Source organism: Lycium ferocissimum, chromosome 10, assembly GCF_029784015.1.
Source record: "Lycium ferocissimum isolate CSIRO_LF1 chromosome 10, AGI_CSIRO_Lferr_CH_V1, whole genome shotgun sequence".
NCBI classification, from domain to species: Eukaryota; Viridiplantae; Streptophyta; class Magnoliopsida; order Solanales; family Solanaceae; genus Lycium; species Lycium ferocissimum.
Window position 1 is genome coordinate 27,878,399 of NC_081351.1, and position 14,362 is coordinate 27,892,760.

General features: G+C 33.4%; 1 protein-coding gene and 1 pseudogene across 1 annotated transcript; both read right to left on the reverse strand.

The window, feature by feature from the left end:
- Positions 1-6,431: 6,431 nt before the first annotated feature.
- LOC132035279 (aldehyde oxidase GLOX1-like) lies at positions 6,432-8,252 on the reverse strand (annotated as a pseudogene).
- Positions 8,253-11,928: 3,676 nt separating this feature from the next.
- LOC132035280 (aldehyde oxidase GLOX-like) lies at positions 11,929-13,772 on the reverse strand. Its single transcript, XM_059425552.1, has one exon. It carries the CDS (start codon positions 13,726-13,728, stop codon positions 12,052-12,054), a length of 1,677 nt encoding a protein of 558 aa, XP_059281535.1. The 5' UTR covers positions 13,729-13,772; the 3' UTR covers positions 11,929-12,051.
- Positions 13,773-14,362: the final 590 nt, after the last annotated feature.

Genomic DNA, 14,362 nt, shown 5'->3' on the forward strand with positions numbered 1-14,362 from the left:
ACTATTAGGATGGTGCAGAATTAAGCAACGGTTTGCATAAAGAATGCATGCTACGGGTGGTAGGTTGTCGGGGGATGAAATAATAATAATGATATGACATTTCTTAATGCATAATAGATATTAAGAGGAATTTAATAAGGATTTATTATTAGAACTAGTCAACCCCATGATGTTGTACTAATTGTTATCTCTCTGTAAAGATTTACTCCAATGATCCTTAGATTCAAGATTGTGAATCAGTTTGGTCATGAAATGTTCACCCTTTCAATCTTAAGTAAAAGTGCGATTTTTCTAAAAGTTTAAGCTTTTAGATAAATGGTCATACACTTCAACAAAAAAAACATTTTGGTTTTGTGAATCCGTAAGTATTTGTGGCTTTATGCATGCCAAAAAATGGCTAAACAAGACAACCTGTAGAGACTTCTATGGTTTTATTATTTATGCTCCAATTCATTGCACTATGGGCTAGCTTATCAGTAAAAAGTCAACGGCATGTAATTTTCTCTATCAAAGTTGAGTTTATCTGAAAAAGAATGTGATAACGATTCTGGGACCTCGTACCTCTTTGTTTAATTTATTTTTGTGTCGGGGGGTATTTCTCAGCATGACAGGTCAAGGAATATCAATATATATATAGTATCCATAGGTAGTATACTTGAAGTGCTTTTAACTTGGTCGAATTATTATCCTCTCCATTGAAGGAAAAAAATAATACTAGTAAGTACTAACTAATGATTGAGTAATATAAAAAAAAAAAGAAGTCTGGAATTAATTAATTTTGTCAAAGATCTCTCTTGCCCATAAGCCTTTGGGTTGGTTTCTGTTAGGAGTACATATTAATTTGTCTTCATTCTTAATATCCATTTGATTCCCATGCATGGAATGTATACAACGTTTGTTTAATGGATAATGCTCATCGGTAGTTATTCGTGACTCCTTAATGCACAATGACAGATGCTCTATCTTAACTTATCTATTTTGGAAGACAAATTAGAAATATTTATTTATATTATTTAATAAGAAATATTTACTGATTGTCATGACTCAAGCTTATTTATGTCACGTATTATTCGTTTTTTGCCAAAACTCACACTGTTTTATCCTTTAGGCTACGTCAGATCGAGCTCCAAAAACACGGATGATCATGTGAACTTGAGATGTGTCTTTTGAAGTTTTTCATTTTCCTCTCTCATTTCGACATGGGTTAGCCTAAGGTGTCACGTGCACCTCATCTTCTGAAGCTTGTCAACCTAAAAGTCTGTCAATCCTGCTTGACCTGTTCCCATTAGCCCGCCTTCTGTCAGTGGCATCACATTAATAACCTAGAATAAATGATAAGTAACATTTTATACCAGTAATAATAATAATAAAAAAAGTAATTAACATGCTATAACAAATTAATTAAATTACAATTATAATAGAAAAAATAAAATTCTTTACACTAGTTTAACTTAAATCCTACACTCATCATGACGAAATTAATAAAGTAAATGTTTTTCGCCTGGCTGGCTGCACGTCGTACATAACATTTTTGCCAATTATTTAATAAAAACGTTGTATTCCCTACCTTTTAGTCCATCGGTATATCAACTACCATTCAAATATACATTCTTGATTCGTCTGATCTCAATCATGAAATTCATTCCACCTTTCTTTTCGCTAAATGTTTTCAGTTTGTTCCCTGCAGCAGCTCATGCTACAATATAATTGTACTTGTTAGAAATGATATAAAGATAGGAAAACTTTTGATATATATCCTTAAAGAAATATTACATGTATAACAGTATAAGTATTATTTAGGAGAACACGGATAAGTTTCTTCAAGATTAATCTAAACCAAAACGTGTTCTGCAAATTGATTAGCCAGTAAATTTTGGGAGGCGTAATAAACAAAAGCTAGAAAGAAGACTATTCAGAAAATATATCTTATTTCATAAACATATTAATTCACTTAAGATCCAACACTTAGTTTAGTTTAATTTTACTTTTAATAATTTTACCCTCTGTTATACTTGGAATTATCGATACCCCAGCTGTTAGCAAATAAGTTTGTGTTTGCCTTGACCCTAATAGAGTTTAAGGGTCAAAATCTTAACATATGGATTCCACGCCTTAAAATACTTAACGATGTCCAAATTCACACCTCTACTTTTGATGATTTAAAAATACCCTTCATTATACTTCAATTTAAAGTTACTTTTTCTTTAAAACTTTTTGGGAATATTTAAAATTTTAGCATTTGGTCAGTGAAAAATATGGATACACATCAAATATTTTACTTTTTTATTATCAATATCTATCTATTTTACCAAAAAAAAAAATGCAAGTATCATATATGTGAAGGTCTCCCTTAAAAGAAATTGCATGTCCTAGGTAGACTTTACACGGTCAATAATAAAAGAGTCGAAAATAAGTAGTTTGAGAAAAAAGTAAAATAGGAACGTAACTACGTATAAATCTATACAATCTTCTGAAATTGATTACAGTACATGAATAAAAAGGGAAGAAGTATAGTGACGCTATATATATACATATAGATACACACACACACACCCCCCCACCCCCCCAGTTGGGGAAGGAAAAACTAATTTAAAGCGTACTGCGTGCAATATTCGACAGAATAACATTAATATCAAATAATTTTTTTTCTCATTTAACCTCTTAGACCTTCATAATATTCTTGTATAATTAGCAGTTTTATCGATTTTTTCAAATAACAAACCCGTTGAAATGTTGCGTTTGAATTTTGATCCATCATTAATAATGTTTGGAAACATGCGGTAATATATTTATTTATTACTTAACATGAGTATTAAGAGTAAATTTCACAGTTGGACCATAAGTTGGGATGGGGCTCCTCTCCATTTCCACTCTCTCCATTTTCTCCAAGTTTCTACTTAGATGAGTGACACGTGTCATAGTTAAGAAATAAAGGTTAGGATTTAATTGTCCAAAACAAAATCTAAATCATGGTTAGAATAATAATTATTTCCTTTATTTACTCTAAAAAAATTTGGCAATCCCACAATTCTAGCTAAAATATTATCTCATTCATAAATATATATTTAATTTTTTCTCATTTTTCCTTCTTTCTCATAAGTTGGACGTTGGAACTAAACTGAAAAGCATTTAGCGGAAAGCCGGAAACAGAGGTAAATTAAGGTACATGCTTGAGATCATACAAAATCAGGAATGAGCATTGAATTTAGATAATATTAATTTCTGCAGTAGTTGACAATAACATAACCCAAAATAATGGGATCGGAATACAATTTTCTGAAAATAATTAATAAATAAAATTTTCTATAAGACGTGCAGCCTTTAAGTTTATAATATCAAGCAGCTTTTTAATTGTTTAAGTTTAATTAGTCACTCATCAGGTCAAAGCTTTTTCGTACAAATACAAATTTAAATCCTTCAAACCTCCGACAATTGAAGTCCTTAGTTTATCTTTTACAATACAATAAATTGGAATGTCTTAAATAACAAATAATGCAATTGTCAACTTTTCCAAAAACAAGCCGAAAAGGATAATATTTCCTTTTGACTTTATTATAAAAATGTCATAACTTGCAAATATCAAAATTACTGTCTTCGCAAGTTCGCATATACTTGGTAGGAAGTAAAAGAAAATTCTGAAAATAATAGTATATAAAGTCAACGCTTGCTATTGCACTGGCCAGTTAGTAATCTCCTCGTAATAGTGTCTGAATACATGAAAATTTTTACTCCTATCACAGCCAATAAGAATATACAAATAATATACAGAATTTTAACATTAGAGTTTAAATTTCTCTTTTCAGTAGAGTTCAAAATTTTAACATTACAGTTTGATTCCATTTCTTAGCACAACAAACACGTGCGGTAAATGGTGCTCTTAATAGACCACATAATTAAACGTTTTAAGGCTACGTTACAGAAAGGATAAAGGGTGTTATGTGAGCTAGAGTGGGAAAAAATAACTAAAATGAACAACAGGTGGAATATAAATGTACTTTGCCATGGTTTTGTGATATATGAGATGATAATGAACATTAATTAATTACGGTTAATTATGAGATACAAGAATTTGTGAGTCGAAAAAGTCATTTAAGAACCTGCTTATTATTTAAGAATATCAAAATGGATATGCGAGGAGAGTATACCAAAGGTTGTATACTTCAAGCTCTTTTAACCTGGTCGAATATTATCCCCATTGACAAAATAATAATAATAATAATAATAATTAAAAAAAAATCGAAATAGAAAAAATAAGTACATAGAATTTTATTAAATGGATTTGTCAAATATCTCTCTTGTACTAATAAGCCGTTTGTTCGTTGTTTCGCTATCAGTTACTTATTTTTTCATTCTTAATGAGAATTTGATTCCCATTGTATGAATTATAATATTCTTAATTTCGGAAACTAATATTTTATTTTTCTAATTACTTGTTATATATTCGTTAGCAAAATATTAACATAAATAATGCCTCTTCGCTGCACGTAATAGAGAATATTTTTGCGATTATTTCAAAGCATTGTATACTCTCTAGCTTTTTAGTTCATCGGCAGATCAACTACCATTTAAACGTCCAAATTCATTTAATTTATTTTGCCATTGTTTCCGCTAATTGTTTGTAGTTTGCTCCAAACTTTTGGTACCATATCGTAGTATTTTCGATCATTTGACAACCAGATAAAGAATTATGAGTATTAATTAGGAGCCATCTTGGAAGACTAATTGGCCCCCAATCATTATTTAGGGACGGAACAAAACTTTGATCCAATTATTATTTTGTTTTAAGCAAGTTACATGGTAAGGTAAGGTCTAGCCTCCCTTACCTGTACTTCTTCGTTTTTAAGATTAGTTTTTATTATTAATAAAAAGGTCACTAGATACTATGTCTAGTAACTAGTAGTATAAATTTTTTTTTTTTAAAAAAAAAGTCACGTAACAAATTAAAATTGCCAATACAAGAATATTAATTTGAAGGTTAAAGTTAGGGGGATTCTTAATATCTTGTCCAATCCATGTTATAAACAATTCTATTTACTACTAAGGAAAGTTCCAAATATTCCTAATACGCAACAACATTTAATTTTTATACGCTAATATCGTTATCCTTTTTACTAAATATACGACTTGATTTTTGGGGAAAAAGTCAGTGTGATCAATCTCTCCTTCGATCTGGCACCTAGATAGTGGAAAGTTATTCCACTGCAATGCTGGAAGAGAAGAGTACATTGCATTCCGGGAGCCTTCAAAAGCTATCATTCGTAGGACGAGACGATTATAACATATGCCCGTACATTCCTATACCTGACTTTTGGGACTAAGCAATGAGGATGATTGTCCGATTAGCCAGCAAAGTTACTAAGCTGGTTGACTACACTCGAGCAGAGCTCAGACCTGAAGTCGTGGTGGTTGAGCTCGTCGTGGGAATTAGGAGCTAGCAAGACTATCTGTGAATATAATAATTAAGAACCAGTTTTTTTGAGAGAGTACCTTGCTCATGTTGTTATCGGTCATCAAATAACTCAAGAAATTCGTGCTTGAATGTCGACATAAGAAGACTCTATTCAGTTCATATAGCAAATCTGTTTATGGTGGAAGAATCTCAATAATAAACTAAAATAAATAAATTAATAGTAACATGTTATTCACTTTACTTATTTATTGTCCCTACATATTTCATATATTGTTCAAAGGATCGTTTAAGTTTTATGCATCGATCATGTAAGAAGCCTCAATTATACCTCAGAAATATGGTAAACAACCAGATGTGTTGGGTAAATTACAATAACAGTATAACCCTTATATCGTTAATATATATAATTTATATCTTATTTAGAGAAAACATTATATTCCATCGGGGCCTTTCTCTATCAATTAAACTTGCATGTTTTAACTTAATTTTCTTCCTTATTTAACCCTGCAAAATTCAAAAAAAGGCACTAAGTTTGAAAGGGAGTGTCTGAATTGACTTCTTGTTGTTTTAATAATATAAATAATTAAATTTCTAAATAAAAAGATTTGATGTGTTTTCATATAAATTTCAGGCTAAGCCAATTATACTCTATAATCATTGCATGGTTTCATATAGTCAGGGCATACACGCAATATTAATTAAGCAAGCTATACCAAATCACCTGATTAATCGAGAAATTAATTATAGCATTAATTAAGCAAGCCATAATTAAGCTGCTTTTGTATGCACGCACGTTTTGTTTCCTGTCATTTGACAATTTATTCTAATCTGTTCGTTGTGTCGTTCTTTTAATTAACACTAAATTAGTGGACTAGTAATTTATCAATTTTAAGCAACGCATTAATATAATTAATGTGTTTCTGGTGTACGCACAATTGGTATAGAAGATAAAAGAACACTTCGAAGGCTTTTATAATAGCAATATTATTTTGGAATACCTAAAATACAAAACAACCCAATTGTCTGCAAAGTGCTAATTAATTACAACAACTTTTCCAAATCAAGAATTAAATTCTTCCCTTTGACCTTATTATAAAAATGTCAAAACAGATCTTCGCATAAACCTGGTTAATTACTAAATCCTGACCCAAATTCCCTCGCTCGGAATGTCCTGATGAACCACAAATAGAAGATAGTAACCAGGTGGAGCTAATTTACCCGACATTGGAAAGACGACACTGACTTGATAGACAAATTGTCCAACCTGTCCTACAAGTCCTCTAGGAAGTACTAACATTCTTTGATTCATAGTATTTGAATGCGTATTAAAACCGGGTGCAACCATCGTCACTTTGATCGAATCTCTGTTTAGTAACCCGGAAGCAGTAAATTGAATGTCAACACGTTGGCCATACGTAAATTTAAGATGCGAAGCGGGAGACATGATTTGTGGCCGCAGATTAGCAGATTCCGCATCCAAATAGGATGGTGAAAATGCCTCTAAGCTTAAGTTTGTTGGAAAAAGAACTCCGGTGAATTTGTAAAACTCATTTGGATTGCTACCACCAACAAGAATCCGACCATCTCGGAGTAAAAACTACTGTTGAGCTAAGACATTCTAGGTATGGATTCGGATTTTGTACCTCAAATCTAGAATCGGATGGGTTATCGGGTCGGTAAATCACCGGACTCAAGACCGGATTCCTAGCAATTTGCCATCCAGCAGTGCCCGATGCGGCTCCATTGATGATCAAGACATTTCCGTTTGGTAAAATCACCATGTCACCCATCGTTCGAGCCAATGGCATGGTCTCCATGGTCCACTGTGGATTCGTGTCGGTAATAGTAATCCGCCCACACGTGTTTAATGCACCCACAAAGTCACCTTTTGCTGCTCTAGGGTATGAGCCTCGTGGTGCTCCACCACATACCAACACTTCAGCTTGAACCGTTTGTGATCGCAAGTTCTTTAAGGGAAGAAGAACTGCAGAACCGGTACTTGGATAATTTCTTGGGTCGCCGCCAGGTATTTGTGGGTATGCTTTCACCACCGTGTTCGTCGTGTAATCAAACAAGATAGCTCGGTCATTGGCGAAAATGAATAGATTTCCATCCACATTCAGAAAAACAAACGGGTAAAGATTGTTTTCCTCTCTAGGAACATTAGTTTGTTGAAGAAAGGGTAGGCTAAATACGTTATTTGTGGATGCAGTCTTGGGATAAAACTCATAGTTAAACGCGTCACGTCCCCCAATGGTAATTTGCCTTCCGTCGGGAAGAAGATGATTGGTGGAATACCATCGACTTTGAATGAGCCCAGCTCCCATTTCCTGCCAGTCACAAGTGTTGCACGGTTTGAAAACTCTCACCATTTGCTTACCGTCGTTGAAACCACCAGTTTGGACCAAAGTACCGTCAGAGGTAGCTGAGCCAGATGAACACCACACATCTGTCTGGACCATGAGGGGTCGTATCGAATTAGTGGACACCTCGTACTCAACAGAGTGGGCAGTGCAGTCGACTTTCAAGGCGAGGTCATTAGGGTTGTTACGGCATTTGCCATCGGGCAACGAGATGTTAGATACGCCAAAGTCAGTACGGTCGTACATGACGACTCTATCGTTGTTGAGGAGTTGCATATGCATGGCTGAAATGCCAATGTTGGACATAAGTAGCTCCCAGTTGCCACTTGCAGCATAAGCGAAGTTCAAATGACATGATAGCAGCAGAAGTAGAGGCAGCTGCCAAAGAATGTTGAAAACAAGACTTGTTTTTGTGGCCATTAGCTATTTTTTTTCTTTTCTTTGTTTGGTTAGGACAAAATGCAAAGGGGAGGAAGAGAGCTTTGAAGAGTATGATGTGTGGTGTTTGCGTTGTTGTGAGAAGAGGCTATGGGGATCTCCTTTATATACTATTATTAGGGTGGTGTTTCTTGGGAGAAATTATTGTCTACACATATAATTAAGCCAGTAATGGTTTGCACTATAAATAATTGCTACCGGTAGTAGTTTGTCGGGGGGAGAAAGAATAATATTGGTAAGACATTTCTGAATGCAAAATTGACTTTGGGAGGATGATTTAAGAATTTATTAATCAACACCCTATGCCGTTGCACTAACACCATTAGCAAAAGAAAGGAGCCAAGAGATCATTTTTTGATGATATAGTACATCTAGCCGTTCTTTTCATGGTTGCTTACGAATCATATTTGACAAACATACCTAGAACTACTTTTGAAAGATAAATTATGGACAAATTCTAGCTAAATAACTTTGTACCTTATAGCTACTTAACTATAAACTCCGCTTAAATGCATAATATTTATATACCATTTTATCGGTTGTCGAGAAGTGCAAAATTGTATATATGGATACGATCTTCATTTTGTATCTTTATTAATTGGATTTTTTCTTTATGATTCCTATTCCAAACTCTTCGAGATGTGTTTCTGATTGAGTATTCTTTGATCATTCCGTCCAAAAAGAGATCTACCAAAAAATGCTAATATCTCTTTGTAAGGATGTACTCTGATTATTACATTGTAAATTAATGCCTCAGCTTCAACACTGTGAATCAGCTTGATCTTGAAATATTCACCAATTTAGTGATTATTATTATTATTATTATTATTATTATTATTATTATTATTATTAATAATAATAATAATAATAATAATAATAATAATAATAATAATAATAATAATAGAAATAGGGAAAAAAGTCCCACAAAATTATGTTAAGTGGATTTGTCAAAGATCTCAGTTGCCCATTATAAGCCCATAATCTTGTTCGTTGTTTCAATATCAGTTAGGCACTTGTTTGTTTTCATTGTTAATATTAATCTGATTCTCATGGGATGTAGAAATAAACTTTAATTTCAGCTAGCAAATATGCTCTTTTGCTATAATCTATTCTTTATATTATATATGTTTTAGTACGTCTAAATAAAGCTAGGACCTGACGAATGATCAATTTAATATTAAAATAATGTTGCACATAATATATAGAGAATATTTTCTCAATTATTTAAAAAACATTGTATCCTATAACTTTTTAGTTTATCGGCATATCAACTACCAGTCGAATGTCCAAGTTCGTTTCTTATTCACATTCTTGATTTTAATTTTTACCATTGTTTTTGCTTTGCTCCCAGCTTATGGTACAATATCATAATTTTCGATCTTTTGACAACCAGATAACGAATCATCAGTATATTATTTAAGGATTCATCTTGGAAGATTAATTGGCCCCCAATCATTATTAAGGCATGGAACAAAACTTTTCAATTATTATGTTTTGTTTTAAGCAATTAAGTTGATAAAATTGTCAATACACGAATTTGAAGGTTGAAGTTAGAAAGAAATGCATGGTTTTGGCCTTATATGTTGAGAGCGAAGCAAATTTATCCCTCTTCAAAATTTTCATGAATTTTGTGAATAACTCTCCCTGCTAAAAACCCGTGAATTTCCGACAGAAATTTCCAAAAAAAAATCGTTCAAAAATGGCTTTTCAGAAGCTTTTTCAACAAAAAATTGTGTGTTTTTAGTAATATCCGTTGAAAGTAATATTCTTGTCCCTCTTCTTCATTGGCTTCTCACCCAAAATCAAGGAACAAGCTTTCTTTGTCCTTAGATGATTTATTTCTTCTCTTCAATTTAACTATCAATATATAATTATTTTAACATACAATAACTCTCTCTACTAATTGTCTATGTTACTCATGTTAACTTATATAGACATTTACAGCATTTTTCAGTATATACTATCAATATACCTTGTATAACTTAAATCTTATTCAGCGAAAAAATTCTAGACAATCGATCCACACGTTTCTCCAACAATTATATATGCAATTTTTCAGTTTTGCCTTATTACCAGTGCAAAGTCAAACTAGGGCTTTATATTTGAAGGGAATTTCATGTTTGACTTCTTGACATTTTTAATAAAAGCCAATTAAAGCTTTAATCATTGTATGGTTTCATATTGGCACGACATACATGCATTAGATAAGCTTAGCTATACCAAATCACCTGATTAATCGATATTTAATAATTACAGAAATGAATTAAGTGCACAATTCATAATAAGCTCTTGCATGTATGCACGTTTTGTTCACAAGCATTTTTCATTGTTTTCTTCTGTGAATATTTGACATGCATGAACAGAGAACAAAAAATTAATGTATTACTCCATTATTTAAGATATAGTAGTACTAGTAATTAAAGAGAGATGCTTGACGCTAGAATAACTTTGGTAAATTATGAAGTATTATTTTTTGTTTATTTAGCAATTCCGCCTTTTCTTTATATCTCATTCTCAGATACTAGATGCTGACAAATTAGGAATTTCTTGTGTTAGAAAGATATATAGATTTATATCCTTAATATGGGTGGAATAGTTAATCCCAACACACAACTGCCAGGAATGGCACTAATTTTGTAACTTTGTAATTTTGTAATTTTTCATGTCAATTAACAATTTACTCCTTTTGAACCAGAGAGAGAGAGAGAATAACTTTGCCAAAAGTCTAAGATTATTTTTTTTGGTAGAAAATTAGTGAATATTTTAGATAAGGGTTAATATCACTTTTGGTCCCTTAGTTATTGGTAAATTCTGATTTTAGTCCTTGTAATATTTGACTAAGCACATTCAACCTTTAATTAATTAAATGTGTACTTTTGATCTCTTTGCTTATGAATTTCACAAATTAACTACATTATAACTGTTCTACCAATTAATTACTTGTGTGTTATGTTAAACTTGCATTGCGTATCACTTTATATTTGAGGATGATATGGTTTCAAAATAGTCAAATACAATGTATTTGTACATATGGAGATTATAAATACATATTTTAATTAATTGAAGGTAAAATGTGTTGATTCATACATCCACAAGGACCAAAATTAGAATGTACGCATACCTGAGGGACCAAGAGTGCTATTATCCGTTTTAGATAAAGATATGCATGCTTTACACTGAAATAACTTTGCCAAATGTCTGTTGATTTTTTTTTTCTTCTTCTTTCCAGCATGTCATCGCATCGTACCGAAAGATGAAAATAGTCATTTGCTGGCTTTAATTCTGCATATGCAACCACACAAAAAAGTATGTTTGGTTGAAAACACAAAGGTGTATATAATTATAATATAATGGATTTCTTCATGGACAAGCTTTTAATTGATTAAATTCAGTTTTCTTTTCCTTCTAAAGAAAAGCTTTTAATTAAGTCCGGAAACAAGAGACTTAATTAAATGGAGATCAAGCAATTGTTGATCAAAGGTGATTTTTTTATAGAAGGGAACTTGTATCAACTGAATCATATCAATATGAGAAGCAAACAAATGTACAAATTTTTAGTTAATCAGACTCACAATAAGTCTCTTGATTTTTGCAACAGATTAGATTATATATTGTACGATTTATTTTCGTACAATGTAATTATACTAATAGAAAAAGATAACTAATCAAACTCACAATAAGACATGTTTTTGTTGGATTCAATTAAAAAGAATTCAATTGTATGCTTACAAACAACTTTCTAAAACCGGAAAAAAAAAACTTGTAAATATCAAAACAGGCCTTTACCCACACTTGGTAAGAAAAAAAAAATCCTGAAAGAATTTGCAGAGTCAAATGTAATTAATAGATCCTGACCCAAATTCCCTCGCTTGGAATGTCATGATGAACCACAAATAGAAGGTAGTAACCAGGTGGTGCTAATTTACCCGAACTTGGAAATACACAACTCACTTGGTAGATAGATTTTCCAACCTGTTTTACAACTCCACTTAGAAGTACCAGCATTCTTTGATTCATAGTGTTTGAATGTGTATTAAATCCGGGCGCAACCATTGTCACTTTGATTGAACTTTTGTTTAGTAACCCGGAAATAGAAAATCGAATTTTAACTCGGTGCCCATACTTGAATTTGTGGCGGGAAACGGGAGAAATGATTTGTGGTCGCAAATTAGCAGACTCTGCATCCAAATAGGTTGGTGAGAACGCCTCCAAGCTTAACTCTGTTGAAAAAAGAACACCAGTGAAGTTGTAAAATTCATTTGGGTTACTACCACCAACAAGAACTCGTCCATCTCTAAGTAAAACCGCTGTCGAATGGTACATTCTGGGTATTGCACTCGGATTTTGTACCTCGAATCTAGAACCAGGTAGGTTATCGGGTTGGTAAATCACTGGACTCAAGACTGGGCTCCTACCTATTTCCCATCCGGCAGCGCCTACTGCAGCTCCATTAATGATCAAAATGTTTCCGTTTGGTAGAATCACCATGTCCCCCATCGTCCGAGGCAATGGCATGGTCTCCATGGTCCACTGTGGATTCGGGTCAGTAATTGTAATTCGGCCACAAGTATTTAATGCACCCAAAAATTCACCTCCAACTGCTTTAAGGTAAGAGCCTCTTGGTGTTCCACCACACACCAAAACCTCAGCTTGAGTTGTTTGTGCCTGCAAGTTCTTTAAAGGAAGAAGAACTGCAGAACCTGTACTTGGATAATTTCTTGGGTCTCCACCAGGTATCTGTGGATAGGTTTTCACCACTGTGCTCGTTGTGTAATCGAACAATATAGCTCGGTCATTGGCAAATATGAATAGATTTCCATCAAGATTTAGAAAAACAAATGGGTATAGATTGTTTTCCTCTCCGGGATCGTTAGTTTGTTCAAGAAACGGTAGGCTGAATACATTATTGGTCGAATCAGTCTTGGGATGAAATTCGTAGTTAAAAGCCTGACGACCACCAATAATAATTTGCCTGCCATCTGGCAATATATGATTGGTGGCATACCATCGACTTTGAATTAAGGCATTTCCCATTTCATGCCAATCACAAGTGCTCCTTTTTCCAGTAATGCACGGTTTGAAAACTCTTACTACATTTATACCATCATTGAAGCCACCCGTTTGAACCAAAGAACCGTCTGACATGGCAGAGCCAGAGGAGCACCACACGTTGGTCTGGACCATGAGGGGACGTACAGAATTGGTGGACACATCATATTCGACGGAGTGAGCAGTGCAATCGACTTTCAAAGCAAGGTCATTATTGTTGTTGCGGCATTTGCCAGTGGGCAACGAAATGTTGGATTCACCAAAGTCAGTACGATCGAACACGACGACTTTATCGTCGTTGAGGAGTTGCATGTGCATGGCGGAAATGCCAATGCTGGACACTAGTAGCTCCCACTTGCCACCGATAGCGGAAGCCAAGTTCAGGTGACATGATAATGATAGTAGCAGAAGCAGAGGCAGCTGCCAAACAATGAAACAAAAAATAGTAACTGTTTTTCTAATAGCCATGAGCTATGAATTTTTACTTGTGTGTAGAGACTGTGTATGTTATACTTAATGTGAATGTATATTGTTAATCGAAGTGGGGATGTTATTTATATACTAATACTAGGGTGGTGTCTCGATGGGAAATGATAGTACAGATTCTAATTCCTACGTAAAGCAAGTACTAGTTAATGGTTTGCATAAATAACTGATGTCGGTGGTAGTTTATCCCCGGAGGGGGGTTGGGGGTGAAGAACAATATTAGGAAGATACTTTTTTAGTGCAGAATAGACTTTGTGAGGAATTTAAGTAGTACTCCATTGTTAGTCAACACCATGCATGCTATTCTACTTATTATTATGTCTTTGTAAATATGTCTAGTTACATTATATTATTGCACAGCCAAATTTGGCTGAATAAGATATAACATGTTGAGGCTTTTTTCTTCTTTTATGAAATATTTTATTATAGAATTAAGTTATATACACGGTTAGTATGAGAAATTTAAATTCGTGCGAGGCTTGAACCAAAGCAGATAATATCGCATCAAAAGTACTTTGGACTGATTTTAGCCCGACATAATAACGTGACCTTGCAGTCTCCATTTCTCCACCGTTCCGCAGAAACCATTGTGGTTATGGCTATACTATACGATTGG